The 14,854-nt window shown below is 49.7% G+C and overlaps 1 protein-coding gene across 5 annotated transcripts in view; it reads left to right on the top strand.

Moving 5' to 3' along the window:
• Window positions 1-14,854, top strand: part of CASKIN1 (CASK interacting protein 1) — a 108,727-nt gene that overhangs the window by 80,185 nt on the left and 13,688 nt on the right. For 2 of the 5 annotated variants that reach the window (XM_081888955.1, XM_081888959.1), the window contains 6 exons: window positions 2,801-2,909; window positions 3,168-3,276; window positions 6,164-6,258; window positions 8,899-9,016; window positions 9,942-10,187; window positions 14,660-14,767. In XM_081888955.1, the coding sequence (XP_081745081.1) occupies window positions 2,801-2,909; window positions 3,168-3,276; window positions 6,164-6,258; window positions 8,899-9,016; window positions 9,942-10,187; window positions 14,660-14,767 (785 nt within the window). The remainder of the gene's footprint in view (window positions 1-2,800; window positions 2,910-3,167; window positions 3,277-6,163; window positions 6,259-8,898; window positions 9,017-9,941; window positions 10,188-14,659; window positions 14,768-14,854) is intronic. The other 3 variants (XM_081888956.1, XM_081888958.1, XM_081888957.1) reach the window with 3 other exon arrangements.

Genomic DNA, 14,854 nt, shown 5'->3' with positions numbered 1-14,854 from the left:
CGCTCCCCTGCTAGAACCTCCAAACAAGCTCAAGGTCCATTTGTAGGAGAACGTAGGGTAGTCAAGCTTCCAAGACTCCAGACACATCCAAGTAAGGCGCTGCATGTGGCAGTTTGCCATTCTTTTAAAAAAGAAAAAATATATATTATGAGAAATATGAATTTGGAGAACTGTTACACAGGTGACATAATGAAATTCAGTTAGAGGGGATTCGAGGAAGTCAGTCACCAATGTAAAGAGATTTAGGTAGTTGAAGTAATAATTTTCTTTCGTGTTTAGTTTATTGCAGTGTATTGTGTTTCTCTTTGTTGTGTGTTTTGTTATGTTTTCTTTGTGATAAATGTGGAAAAGCAATTTAAAAAATTGGGGGGGGGGGGAGAAATTGCACAAGTCAAGTTCCAAGCAAAAGCTCTTATTGTGCCAGTTCTCCTTGGGGTTAACCAGTGTGAAAAGGGCTTTTAAGCCTTGCGTGCTTATAGCAAGGCCCTTTCCATGCACTGGCTCTGGGATGTTCTCGTGAGATCTCGCTCATGATAATTTGAGTTCCTGTGAGTTCTCACGCGAGCATCCCTGGCCTTCGAGAGCTGACAGGCTGAGTTGACCTCACCCTTCAAGCAAGGCAGGGAGCTAAAAAGCTTGCCTTGTACCAGGTCTGCTTGGGTTACATGGCATGGAAACTGCTTTTAAGTTCTCTGTCTTGTTTGCTGGGCAAGACCCATTTGCTCTGGGGGTGCTCTCCCCCCCTCCCCACTTGCTAGCAGTGGCATGGCTCCAAGGGACCTGGGCAGACACAATTTTCGTATATATGCATAACCCTTGGAACCAAACCCCTGTGTAAGATAAGGGATTACTGCATTAAATTTTTTTAAAGCATCTGTAATCCTGCTCTTAAGCTGGAAAAAAGATGATAATTCAGGACACATAAAAGAACATAGCGCATAGTTAAATTATGGAACTCACTGCCACAAGGGGCAGTGATGGCCACCAACTTGGGTGGCTTCAAAAGAGGATTGGACAAATTCATGGAAGAGAGGGGTCTCCATGGCTGCTAGCCAGCATGGCTCTGTTCTGCCTCTACAGTCAAAGGGAGAGATTCTCCTAAAAACCAGTTGCTGGAAATGGTAGGAGGGGAGAGGGCTCTTGGGTTCAGATCCTGCTTACAGGCTTCCCATGGGGCATCTGTGAGTCCAGTCCTGGACTAGATGGGCCATTGGTCTGATCCAGAAGGCTCTTCTTAGGTTCTTATTCAACTTCCACCATTGTTTAAATCCATGATAGGACTCTTCCTGCCAGCAAGCCTAGGGTCTTAAAAAAACCTACAACATGTATGTAATTGGGAGGGAGGAAGCTGCTCAGACCGGTCATTGTCGTGAAGTCCTTGCAATGACCAGCTGGGTTGGGAGAGGATGAGCCAAAGACTGGTGGCCTTTCAGCGGATGGAGAAGTCTCAGACCAGTTTCTCTCCCTCTCCTATAGCCTGGTGGAATGATGGGTGGGGTGGGATGTCCCTATTGGGGTAGCGCAGGCCCCCACTCTGCAACACTTTATATAGGGCTTCTTCTCTTCCCTGGCATGTTGAGGGGAAGAGAAGAGAAGGGAAGAGAAGAAGAGAAGCCCATTGGGGTGGGCTGAACCCCAGCACATTCCATATTGCAGCCTCTTTTGCTTTTGCCCCCTGGATTCTGCCTCTGTGTGGGAGGCCTGGATTTTGAGCTTCTCAGAGTATTTATTACCCATGAGAGCCAGAAAAGTTCATCCCTGGCCTATTATGGGCAACTGTCGAAATGTTCTGCATCTGCTATCTTGCTTGTCCTCGCATCAGCCTTGTAAGGTAGAGAAGGGCCTGGAAGGCTTCAGAAAGGAGAAGTCAAAGCCAAAGGGCGGCAGGAGCTGCAGGCAAAGCATTAATCGTAAGCATCTCCCCCCCTCCCCCCCGCCAAGTCATTTCCTGTCCTGGGAGTTATTAATGGGGTAGTCTTGCGGGGCCCAAGAGTCTGGTGGACAGGAAACAGCCACTTAATAGCCCAGCAAATGTGAGGGTCTTCCTCCAGGGGCAAGCAGTATTCAGAGACCTTGCCTGGGGAGGAGCAGAGAATTGAGCCTCAAGTGTGGTTTCATCAGGGCTAGAGTCTTGATTGATGGAGTGGTTTTGAATCTGGGAGGGGCTAAGTGGGATCGCCTAGCTCAACTATGCTCAACCTGATGCCCTCTAGCTTTTTGGGACCTCACCTTATCTAGCAGGACCACCCCACCCAACCCCTTCTCCCCATTTTTAGTGTGTCAGGCTCACATGGTCTTGCGCACCACATCCAAAGTGTGCGTGGAAAGCCTTGTGAGTCGAGGGTTCCTCTTCTTCCTCCTCCTGGTGTAAGGCACTGATACTGTGTGCATAGGAAAGCCAAGCCGGGGCAAACGTTTGGCCAAAGCAAATGCCCATGGATTTAATGGGCAAGTGCGCCGCTCATTATTTTTCCCCTGAAATTAAAAAAGGTCTTCAGTGCTGCTTCTGGTAAATGGGTTTGAAGACTCAAGTTGCCATGGCTCCTTCGAAAGCCCAGAAAGCAGAATGAAAGACATTATTTGCATGGGATTTGCAGCGGGTGAAAGTTTACAGACCTTTTTTTTTTTTTGTCTTCTCTCTGTCTGGGGGCTCCTTGTCTCTGCAGCTCCATTTCCAGGCCTCCACAGTGGCACCTGTTGGATTTCTGCCCATCTGGCAGGTGCCCTTGAACCCAGGAGCATCTGCCAGGGGTTTGGGGGCTTAGTTGTTGTTGTTTTTTTGCCCCCTTTCTTCCCGCAGACTCCTGCTCCAGTCCGGGATCGACATCAACCGGCAGACGAAGGCAGGCACTGCGTTGCATGAGGCAGCCTTATGCGGCAAGACAGAGGTCGTGCGCCTCCTCCTGGATGTAAGCACCCCGCCCTGGTCTGCTTGCAGAATTGGTGGGGAGAGGGAGGGCACAGAACTTGGGGGGCAGCCCCTCTCTCGTGCCAAGGTGCAGAGCTTGGTGAGGGTCCCCTGAGCTCCAGAGAGCCGGTGCCCTCCCTGGATGGCATCTTCAGGCTCTTCCTTGCCATCGCTTGCCTCACCACCATCCCAGATCTCCATTTTCCCTGTCTAAGGCAGCCCACCCTATTCCCCACCCCACCCCTGTCTGTTTTCGCAGAGCGGAATCAACGCTCACATCCGAAACACCTACAGCCAGACGGCGCTGGACATTGTCAACCAGTTCACGGCCACCCAGGCCAGCAGGGAGATCAAGCAGATGCTCCGAGGTGAGGATAAGGGGTGTGCTGTGAGGGATTTCGGCTGCGATGCCTGCATCGCAGGGGGTTGGACTAGATGACCCTCTGAGCCCCTTCCGACTCTACCGTCAGTGTAAAGTTGGCCACACACAAGTGGAGGTGCTCTGCCCTTTCCACTCACACAAATGTAGCCTGCAGAATGGGAGATGACACAGCTGGCCTCCCTGGCAGGGCTGTTGTTGCACAGCTCTTTTATTGAACTGGATTGTACCCAACTCATTTTATGCCAGGCCGTTAGGCCCATTGAGATTAATGGGCCTCCATTAGCTGTGTTTCGTGTTAATTTCTGCAGGCCTACGTGGGATCCAACCTGCTTAATTGATTAATTTCATAGTCTCTTAGACCCAGCATTTCCTCTGGATCAGACCATCAGGCTGCTTACAACACAGCTGCTGCATATTATTATTATTATTATTATTAACCATATTTTTCGCTCTATAAGACGCACCAGACCACAAGACGCACCTAGTTTTTGGAGGAGGAAAACAAGAAAAAAATATACCGAATCTCAGAAGCCAGAACAGCAAGAGGGATCGCTGCGCAGTGAAAGCAGCAATCCCTCTTGCTGTTCTGGCTTCTGGGATAGCTGCGCAGCCTGCATTCGCTCCATAAGATGCACACACATTTCCACTTACTTTTTAGGAGGGAAAAAGTGAGTCTTATAGAGCAAAAAATACGATAATTTATATGGTGCCCTTCTGACTGGGTTTTCCCTGCCACTCTGGGCGGCTTCCAACAAAATATTAAAAGCACAGTAAAACATCAAGCAATAAACATCCCTATACAGGGCTGTCTTCAGGTGTAGTATTAAATTAAACTGTAATATTAAATTTAAAATAAATAACTGGAATGAAATCATACATCCTTTATATAAAAACAGGAACATGGAACCTTAAACCCTAACCAGCATCAGGATAATCAGGCTACAAAGGCCTCAACAAATAAATACAGCTAATGTGGAGGTTTGTCATATCTCATTCTGGTGGGGCATGGGGAGTTCCATAAGGAGAGGGGGGCAGGCACTGAGAAGGCCTTGTCTTATGTCGCTGTCTTTCCTATCACAAGGAGGGTCTCTCTGACAGACCTTAAGGCGTTCTCTTTCCTTCACTTTGGAGCACGCAGCTTTGGGGTTGTGAATGTGAGGCCCTTTCAACAGTCAGAAAATGATAAACGCCAAATATAAGAGGAATGGCAATGCCACGGCACTCTATCTCCCTCTAGTGTGTTTTTAAGCTAATGTAGGTGCTTTCTCTAAAGTCCTAAAATCACGTTGTAGGCATTCTCTCCCAGTCATCATCACAACAGCCACCTGTGTTGATTGTTTATACCCATTTCGCTTCAAAGAGAACGAAGGAAATCCAGGTTGTCAGACGCCAACTAGCGGGTTTGTGGGGCCTTATTTCCAGCCCCTTTCACTAGCTCTGTAGTTACCTCAGAATTGGCAATCTCACAGTTTATAAACGTAGGTTTCAGGAACCGGTTTGCAGTGGGCAAACTGTTCGTTTTCCAAGTGGGCTTAATCTGTAGAGCAGGGAGAGAAACTCGCCCCAAATTTGGCCGTTCCCAGGTGAGTCTCTTCTTTGAATATTCCTAAATGCTGGGAGCTGGAGGGCGATACCTGTGCAACACTTCATTTTAGGGAGGCTTCTCTGGAAGAATTCTTAGCCAATTACACACTCCCATCTTAATTAACACAGGGGAGGAGAAGGGATGCCGCAGAATTCTGACGAAAACAGAAATGGGAGCCCAGATTGCCCATGTTTACTTAATTGTCCCATGTCTGGAACATAAGTTAACCCAGCAAATATAGTTGGCATCTGCTGTTGTTGATTTTAGTCCTCAAATTATACACACACACACCCCCCACCACCATCACCAATTTGCATTCCTTTGCATTGAAATGAACAGGGTGGAATGAAAATGTAACTTACATAATTACACAACTTATGTGATTTTGAAACAACAGGATGAACAATGTAGTTTGGGGCAAAAGGTGAATTGTAGGAGAATGAAACAGTGTTGTGCATGACAGGTGCAGGGCAGAATGGGAATTGGCGCCTTCTTCCCGCCATAGTCAGAAGAGGTTGCCAGTTGGATTTCTCTGCCTCGGTTTCCCCAAATGTCTTCAGCCAGGCAGATGTCAGGCTTGCAAGGGCTGCTTCGTTGTTTTGCTAGAACACAAACATCTACCACCTGGAGCCGGGTGCAAAAGATCTACAGCTATAGCATTAAAGAGTGAGGTGCCTCCGAGCATGTTCTGAGTGCAGGGCTTTGCTTTCAGAACCAAAGCTCACAATCCTTTCACACAAACAACCTCTCCTGGGTCATCAGTTTACTTAGGTGGAATAAATAGCTTGGTTTTCCTGTTGCTAAACAATGGCAAGCTGCAAATCCTTCCTCTTCCATTTATTTATTTATTGTTCGTTATTACATTTATATGCCACCTTTCCTCCGAGGAGCTCCAAGAAGCATCCATGGCTCTACATTCTTATTTGCACAACAACCCTGTGAAGTAGGTCTGGCTGGTTGACTATCCTGTGGTCACTCAGCAAGTTCCATGGCTGAGGGTGAACCCCGGTCTCCCAGGTCTTAAACTACAACTCTTACCACTACACCACACTGCCTTTTACTGAAAATCACCCAGATTTGCCCCACTCCTTGGTCAAGTAAAGCTGTGCCTTTAAGCATGTACAGAGTACCCATCTGCCACCAACGCACAACCTCTGCTACCCCGCCAAGGGTTCAGAGGAAGGGTCCCTGGGTGGAAAAGCCCTGCTTCCCTGTAGCCTTGAGCCCCTGCGCCTCTTTCCCTAGAAGGCATGCAACCGCCTCCTCCTTCACCTTTGTCTCTGCCTAGATGCTTCCGCCGCCCTGCAGGTCAGGGCCGTGAAAGATTACTGCAACAACTACGACCTGACCAGCCTCAACGTCAAAGCCGGGGACATCATCACAGTGAGTTTGCCTCTTGTCCTGGGTGTTGGGATGCTACTAAGGAATCGGGGGCAATTGACAAGCCCCCAGCTGGCTCCAGCCCACTGGCCGACGTGCCGGCCGAACTCCAGTCCTTGGTGCAGCATGAATCTGCGACCCAGAGCTTCAGAAGCTGGGCGCGCAACTCAGTAAACACAGTAAACAGAAGTGGCAGGGAGAGGCTGTGTAAAGCATATTTAAAAGGTAAAGGTAAAGGTACCCCTGCCCGTACGGGCCAGTCTTGACAGACTCTGGGGTTGTGCGCCCATCTCACTTAAAAGGCCAGGGGCCAGCGCTGTCCGGAGACACTTCCAGGTCACGTGGCCAGCGTGACATATTTACAAGCAGTTTATTCAGCGTACATCAGGACAAGAGGAAAAACATGTCTTCTCCCCTTCGTGTCCAAGCAAGCAGCATAAGCAAAAGCTATACGCAAACGGAAGTTCCCAGCAAGCTGTGCTGGAGTGTAAATAGGCATGTGACACACAACAGTCATGCCTGTCCCTCTTAAGGTGGAACAGAATATTCTAACACTGGGCTGACCAAGTCAGGAATGGAAGGTAAGTTGAGGACCCAGAGGAGGACTCCAGCCAGATGTGGGGGCCTCTGCCGGGAATGCAGGAAGCAGCTAGCGAGGATCTGAGAAGGGGGCAGGGGCTTCCCTTGTCTCCTCCATCTCTGCAAGGGGAGCCAGCAGTTCTGTCTTCCTCTCTGTCACATGCTCACCCCAGCACCATTGGATACTGGGAGTGTCCTTGCCTGCCCAAAGGGGGAGGTTGCACCAAACATGGCCACATCTCAGGAGACAGAGATGCCTCCCTTGTCACCTGTGTCCAGAAGGAGCCAAAAGGAAGGGAACAGAAGACTCTGCTCACTAGGTGCAGCAAGCAATTGCAGGAATGCTTTCAGCCTGCAGAAGACTCCGTTCCTACATGGTACGGCTACAGCGATTTGAAACCTGCCGGCACTGCTTGGCTTAAAAAACCCCCACACCTTGTGTGGTTGAAAGCTGGCCAATTAAATGCATGCAAAAAGAGCTTTTAAGCTCTTCACCTTGTTTTGCAGGCAAGCCCTGCTCAGGGGTGCTCTTGCAAGAACTTGTGGGAATTTGGGCAGCCGCGCAAGACTGCCCCCAGAGCCTGCACCCAGAGCAAGGCTTGCCCAGTAATCCAGGTGGAGAGTTTTGACGCTCTCTACCTTGCTGGTTGCTGGGGAATGAGAGGATAAAACCAGGTTGGTGCGTCAGCTGTGGAAGATAAGGATGCTCATGCATGTTCAAATATAGGCGTTTTTGTGTATGCACACCATCACTGGAACATAGCCCCTACGCAAGAGGCGATTGTACCACACATAGGATATCCTAGGAGTCCCACCTCCCTCTCCATGTTGGGCAGAGCCTCTCTCTGACATGCTTTCCCCAGGTGCCCTTGGATACTGGGAGCATCCCTGTCTGCCCAGTGGGGGATGTTTCACTGGTCCTAGACACATCTCAGGAGATGCCTCCCCCATCACTTAGGTGCAGGAGGAGCCGACAGACAAGGTAGCAGAGGGTTCCACCCACCTGGCAAAGTGAGAGATTGCAGAAATGCTTTCAGCTTGAGGAACCGGCCCCGTTCCTATATATAGGATAGCCAAAGCGTGTGAAAGTGTCGGATCAACATCCATAGCTTTGCCAGTTAGAGCACCTGCTGCTATTGTAGCTGTATTTAGGATTAGGCACCTGCATTGCCTGAAGTGCCTCAAGCCAGCCATCTGCTTGTGGACCGCAGTAATCTAAGCATTAGAGTTTTTGGAAAAAGCTCTTCATCCAGCCTTGGCAGTGCACCGTGCAAAGGGGGTCTGTTCTGGGCCAGAGACGAGGCCTGGTTGAGATGTGGCATCCTCTGAATGTTGCTGGATCCCATCTCCTCTCATCCCTGATATTTGGCTGGTGCTGATGGGACCTGAAATAGCTCAGTCGGTAGAGCATGAGACACCTAATCTCAGCATCATGGGTTTGAGCCCCATGGGCAGAAGATTCCTGCATTGCAGTGCGTTGGACTAGGTGACCCTTGTGGTCCCTTCCAACTCTGATTCCATAGTGAATGGCTCAAGGTTAACCAGCCCAGGGTGTGAATTAGAACCCAGATCTCTCCCCAGGCCTATTATGAAACACCTGGAGGGTCCTATCCTGGTTTCCCCCTCATTCAGAGGATTTATTTCCAGGATGGAAAAGCTTTTTGGTAGCCTGGGGGCCACATTGCAACCCAGGCTGTCTTTGGCTAGGGGAGGAGGGAGCACATGATGGGTGGGCGTGGCCAGAGACAAAAAGGGCGGAGCATGGAATGCACATCTTACCATAGGCTGGTTTCTACATGGACCAGCTCCCCCTGGCACACTACCGAGGAACTGCAGTTAGGACACTCTCCCCTGGGGTTAGGAGGGAAGACTTTTTGAGTTAGGGGGCTGGCGCTTGGAGGCCATCTCGAGGCCTTGAAACATCCCAGGCTGGGTGGCATCTTCTAGCTCCCATGGCCAACCTGTTGTCAAGGCCCTGGAGCAATCCACTTTGAAGGTGATTTTGGCCCATTACTTGGTCCCCTCCTTCTCTACTAACCCCCCACTACCCTCCCAATTTCCCAGGTCCTGGAGCAGCACGCCGACGGCCGGTGGAAAGGCTGCATCCACGACAACCGGACCGGCAATGACCGTGTGGGCTACTTCCCTTCCACCCTCGTCGAAGCGATCAGCAAACGAACAGGCAAGACTTCCTCCCTGTGTGGGCTATTTTTCTCCTATCGCTTCCTACCTGACCTGCCTCATTCTTGAGGTGTGAGGCCCTTTGCAGATGGAGACCCCGGAGTTTTCTGTTCATTGCCATATAGCAAATCAGTAAGGGGAAGTTCGGAGCGGAGACAATTCCAATTCTTCACCCTGAATGGCTGTTCTTTGGGAATGCCAGGGAGGTTGTAGCATACGCAGGACCCTCGAGCTCCTCTTGCTGAGGCCCACCCAATTTCCATGGCTCTCTTCAGCTATGATTCCTGCAATACAATGGGTTGGACTAGACTAGCTGACTTCGGGTCCCTTCCAATCTTAACAATTATGACTCTTTGCAGCTGACGGAGGTGGGGGCAGGAAGTGCAGGTGTGCATCACAGGATCACAGGCTGGCTCAGTAGACGAACATCTGCATCGCATACAGAAAGGTTGGGATGGGAATGTCCCCTGCCTGAAGCCCTGGAGAGCTGCTGCCAGTCAGTGTCGACACTACTGAGCTCGATATACCAAGCTAGACCTTTGGTCTAAGGCAGCTTCCTACATTCCTAACGGGAAGGGCAGTAGGATGTATAAGGTCTTGGGTTCAATCCCTGGCATCTCTAGGTAAGACTGGGAGAGAGCCCCATCTGAACCTCCGGAGAGCCACCACCAGCCTGTGTAGGCAACACTGAGCTAGGTGGATCAGTAGTCTGACTCAGTGGAAAGCAGTCACACAGGAAAAGGTTGGGGAAAGTCTCCTGCCCCAAACCCCAGAGAGCTGCTGCCAGTCAGTGCTGACAGTATGAACCTAGATGGGTCTGACTCCTTATCTTCCAACTTTGATAGGCAGCTTAAAAACCATCTTCCTCCTTCTCCAGGTCTGCAGGACCCATTTCACGGTTTGCCTCTTGTTGTTTCTATTGCCAGGTCCGTGGGACGCTGGGCCTTACCCGGGGCAGTTTCAAGCCATCTCCCTCCCGGCTGGAGGGGCCTCGGTGCCTAACGGCCATTCCTGCTTCTCCTTCTCCTCCTCCTCCACCACCACCTCCTCCTCCCATCATCAGGTCCATTTCCTGCCTCCACCTCCACCAAACCCCCACCAGCCTCTTTTCAGTTCCTTTGGCTACCGCCGGCTCCCCCACGGCGCTGTGGAAGGGCCTGGCGTCGTCCCAGGTAGTCTGTCCTGCATCGCTTCGTTTGCTTCTGATTTGTGCTTTTGTCATGTTTTTGCGTTGCTCCCAGGGGGGTTCCTGCATTCCTCTCATTCCCCGTCCTCATCCGGGTTCTGCTCTCTATGTGTGCATGCGTCCAAGGAAGTGGGTCAGGTGTCGAAAGAAAGTGTGGCTGCATAAGGAGCCTTCTGAAGAGCCGAGGTTTGAAAGGGGCACATATAAACAAATTACACTAGTAGGACTGCAAGAAGTTTTGTAGGGAGAACTATATGAAATATTGCAGAGAAGATAAAGAAGACATTAGTTATGATATTTAAATGTAATAGTGGAAGTATGAAATGTAAATTAAGTAGAAAAGATTGGAAAATTTTCAGATGTGATTGGCAGAAGTCAAAAAGTTGTATAAGATACAAAATTATATTTTATAATTACAGTGGTACCTCGGGTTACATACGCTTCAGGTTGCATACGCTTCAGGTTGCAGACTCCGCTAACCCAGAAATAGTGCTTCAGGTTAAGAACTTTGCTTCAGGATGAGAACAGAAATAGTGCTCCGGAGGCGCGGCAGCAGCAGGAGGCCCCATTAGCTAAAGTGGTGCTTCAGGTTAAGAACAGTTTCAGGTTAAGTACGGACCTCTGGAACGAATTAAGTACTTAACCCGAGGTATCACTGTATTGAAAATGATATGTTAAAGCTCAGGCTTGCAGGAGAGGTTGAAAATCACAAAAAATTACAAGGCTTTACAGTAGGAAGAACTTTCTGAGGGTAGGAGCTGCTTGGCGTAGAATGGACTCTCTCGGAAGGTAGTGGGCTCTCCTTCATCAGAGGTTTCTAAGCAGAGTTTGGATAGCCCATCTGTCAGGGATTCTCAATACAGTGGTACCTCGGGTTACAGATGCTTCAGGTTACAGACTCCGCTAACCCAGAAATAGTACCTCGGGTTAAGAACTTTGCTTAAGGATGAGAAAAGAAATTGTGCGACGGCGGCACGGCAGCAGTGGGAGGCCCTATTAGCTAATGTGGTACCACAGATTAAGAACAGTTTCGGGTTAAGAATGGACCTCCGGAACAAATTAAGTTCTTAACCCAAGGTACCACTGTATGTGGTTCCTTCATTGCAGGGGTTTGGATTAGATGATTCTTGGGATAGCTTCCAACTTTACAGTTCTGATGATATGATCTGCATATTAATTTAATTAACTTACAGTCTTAAATTTTGGCCAAGCTGAAAGCTCTCCAAAGAGCTTGTCTTGAAATTTTGGGTGGTTTGGGGGGCTATGAAACCCTCACACACACACACACACACACACACACAACCAGATCCTTGGCCTATCATCCTCATTATTGTAGTGTTTTCCCGGGGGATTCTGGGAGAGGAGAGCTGGCAGCCAGTAGCTACCCAGAGGAGCACTGATGATGACGCTGACTACCCCCATTGCCCCCAATCCCTATAAATAATCAATATTACACACACACACACACACACACACACACACACACACACACACTTCTGCAAATGAGATTGCACAATTTTGGCGGCCGGGGCAGTATTTTGTGAATGGTGAAAGCCAAGGACAAGACCAAAGAATGAAAATCTGGCACTCTTGAATGCATTTTGGGGGGAAATGTTCCTTTTTCAAAGGAGACTTCTTTATTATACTCCTTGACAAAATCTGCCTGCAAGAAACTTCCTTGTTCATAGAATCATAGGACTGGAGAGCTGGAAGGGACCCAAAGACTCATCTATCTAGTCCCAACACCCTGATATGTAGCCACTTATGAAAGCAGATGGAAGTCCAAGGTGTTGTGTGTGTGTGTGTGTGTGTGTGTGTGTGTGTGTGTGTGTGTCAGTTTCAGGTCTAAGGTGCAGAAGGAGGGAGAAGGAGGGAAGTCGTTTCAGAGGAGAGTAAGAATCGACAAAGGCAGAACGGCTGGAGCAGCTTTTGCCAACTTGGGAGTCCTTCAGATGTTCTGGACCGCAACTCCCATCAGCTCCAGCATCCCAGGGCCATGATGGCTGGGACTGATGGGAGTTGTAGTTCAAAGCATCTTGAGAGCCACAGGCTGGGGTAGAAACTGTAGGGTTGCCACCAAGGCCCATTATAATACAGGATTGCCCTGTAATTCAGTGTCAAGTGCTAAGTCCTGTATTGATGCAGTTCTGTCCTGCATTTCAGGTCTTTCCTCTCTCACTTCCTCTGTGTGTGCCAAGTTAGGGATCCTCTCCAAATGAATGTGTTTGAATGGATGTATGAAATGGCATGTGTTTAAGCTCTGGGTAGCCAGACAGATTTACAAATGTGTGTGTGTGTGTGTGTGTGTGTGTGTGTGTGTGTGACGAATTGCAGAAGGGCCATCCTGTTTGGCTGCAATAAATTGCAATGAATTGCTTTGAAGTCACTTTAGCACCAGATTAAAAAAACAAAAACAAATGTCCCCCAACTGCTGCACCCAGTATTTTGCAAGAACAAAGGTAGGAACCCTAGACTAAGAAAAGCCGGGTGCTTGGGGATGCAATGAAGATCTGCAAAGGTGTGGCTTGTGTTACAGGCAGAAGAGGGTTGCAATGTGAGGTGTAGCATGACTTGAGTGAGGTGTGAGCCCCGGAGTGCAAATGCTTCCCTTTTCCCTGCTGAGAACCATTTTAGTGTTTGTTTTAGCACCGCTGCATCCCATCTCCTCCCTCCTCCTCTCCCCCTTCCAACAGCCCCCTCCCCCCAGCGTGTGGCTCCTTGCACAAGGGGGACAAACATCCCTGTCCATATAAATGGGTGGACCAGAAAAGTTTTGTTCTTGGTTGCTGAGCCAAGCTAGGGACTCTTCAGGGCAGCGCTGGCTCGCTCCACTTGTTAGCTTTAGCACTTTCGAGCCCCATACGTGTGGCCAGAGAACACAAATGGAGATACACACAGGATTCGCCTGCATAGTGGTTTATTTGGGCCAGCAGAGGAGTCCTGCTGGATCAGGCCAGTGGCCCAGCTAGCCCAGGCTCCTGTTTTCACAGCGGCCGGCCAGGTGACCCCAATGGAAGCCCACAAACAGGACCTGAGAGCAGCAGGAAATCTCCCACCCCACCCTCATGCATTTCTGATTTTCAGCAACTGGTGTTTGGAAACAGTGCTGCCTCTGACTGCAGTTTGTAAGCTGCTTTGGGAGATAGATGATAGATTAGATAGATAGATAGATAGATAGATAGATAGATAGATAGATAGATAGATGTATGTAAAGGTAAAGGGACCCCTGGCCATTAGGTCCAGTTGTGGCCGACTTTGGGGTTGCGGCGCTCATCTCGCTTTATTGGCCGAGGGAGCCGGTGTACAGCTTCCGGGTCATGTGGCCAGCATGACTATAAGCAGCTTCTGGTGAACCAGAGCAGCACACGGAAACGCTGTTTACCTTCCCGCCGGAGCGGTACCTATTTAGCTACTTGCACTTTGACATGCTTTCGAACTGCTAGGTGGGCAGGAGCAGGGACTGAGCAACGGGAGCTCACCCTGTCATGGGGATTTGAACCACCGACCTTCTGATCGGCAAGTCCTAGGCTCTGTGGTTTAACCCACAGCACCACCCACGTCCCAGATAGATATAGATAGATGATAGATAGATGATAGATTAGATAGATAGATGATAGATTAGATAGATAGATATAGATAGATAGATAGATAGATAGATAGATAGATAGATAGATAGATAGATAGATAGATGATAGATAGATAGATAGATAGATAGATAGATAGATATAGATGATAGATAGATAGATAGATAGATAGATATCAATAGATCACTCTCCTTACCCCCTTGCCCCTACAATAGATCCCCGTGTCTCCTGAGTATGAGATGCTAAGGGCAAAATATAAGGGACAGGCAGTCACTGCCACCTCCATGCCCTTGAAGCTCACAAAGCAACTGTGGAACTCGCTCCCACTGGAGGCAGGCAGGGCCCCCAACTCAAATGGCTTTAAAAGAGGTTTGGACAAATTTGTGGAGGGGTAAGGCTGTTGAGGGCTGCTGGCCAAGATGGCTGTGCTCTGCCTTGACACTAGGGAGGCAGCAGTTGATGGGAACAACAGGAAAGGAGAGGGCTCTTGCATTTGAATCCTGTTTCCCACGGGGACCTGATTTGCCACTGTGAGAACAGGATGCTGGGCTAGATGGGCCGCTGACCTGATCCTGCAGGCTCTTCTTCTGGACCTTAGTCTGTGCTGGGGGGGCAGGGGGGTCGGAATGCTCTGGGAGGATTGCAATAGCTGAGAATAACTCTCTTGAGCGCTGGGCAATAATTGGTGCCCCCGCGAAAGGGAGGGGCAGCTTCTGGCAGGCTGACCACCTCCCAAACCCTGGAGATATGGAGGTTGGTTGTGGGGGCAGCTGCCGCCGTTTGTGCCCCCTCCTCTCTGGGTCACACACAACTTCATGGGATTCTGCTGACTTGCTTTATGTTCTCGCTCTCTTTCCTGTGGTCTTTGGCCCAGAAGGTTCCCGAGGGTCTGACGCCAGCCCGTCCCACTTGTCCCCATCACCAGGTGCTGGCACACCAGCCCCACCAGAAGAGATCTGGGTGCTTCGCAAACCCTACGCAGGTAAGAGCATCAGAAAGGCGCTGGTGGATCAGGCCAGAAACCCATCTGGTCCAGCACTCTGGAGCTGGGGTTCAGTGGCAGGACACC

This window comes from Podarcis melisellensis, assembly GCF_964234715.1.
Source record: "Podarcis melisellensis genome assembly, chromosome: 14".
Lineage (NCBI taxonomy): Eukaryota > Metazoa > Chordata > Lepidosauria > Squamata > Lacertidae > Podarcis > Podarcis melisellensis.
The sequence above is the reverse complement of the archived record's forward strand: the minus strand, read 5'-3'. Positions and strand labels throughout refer to the sequence as shown.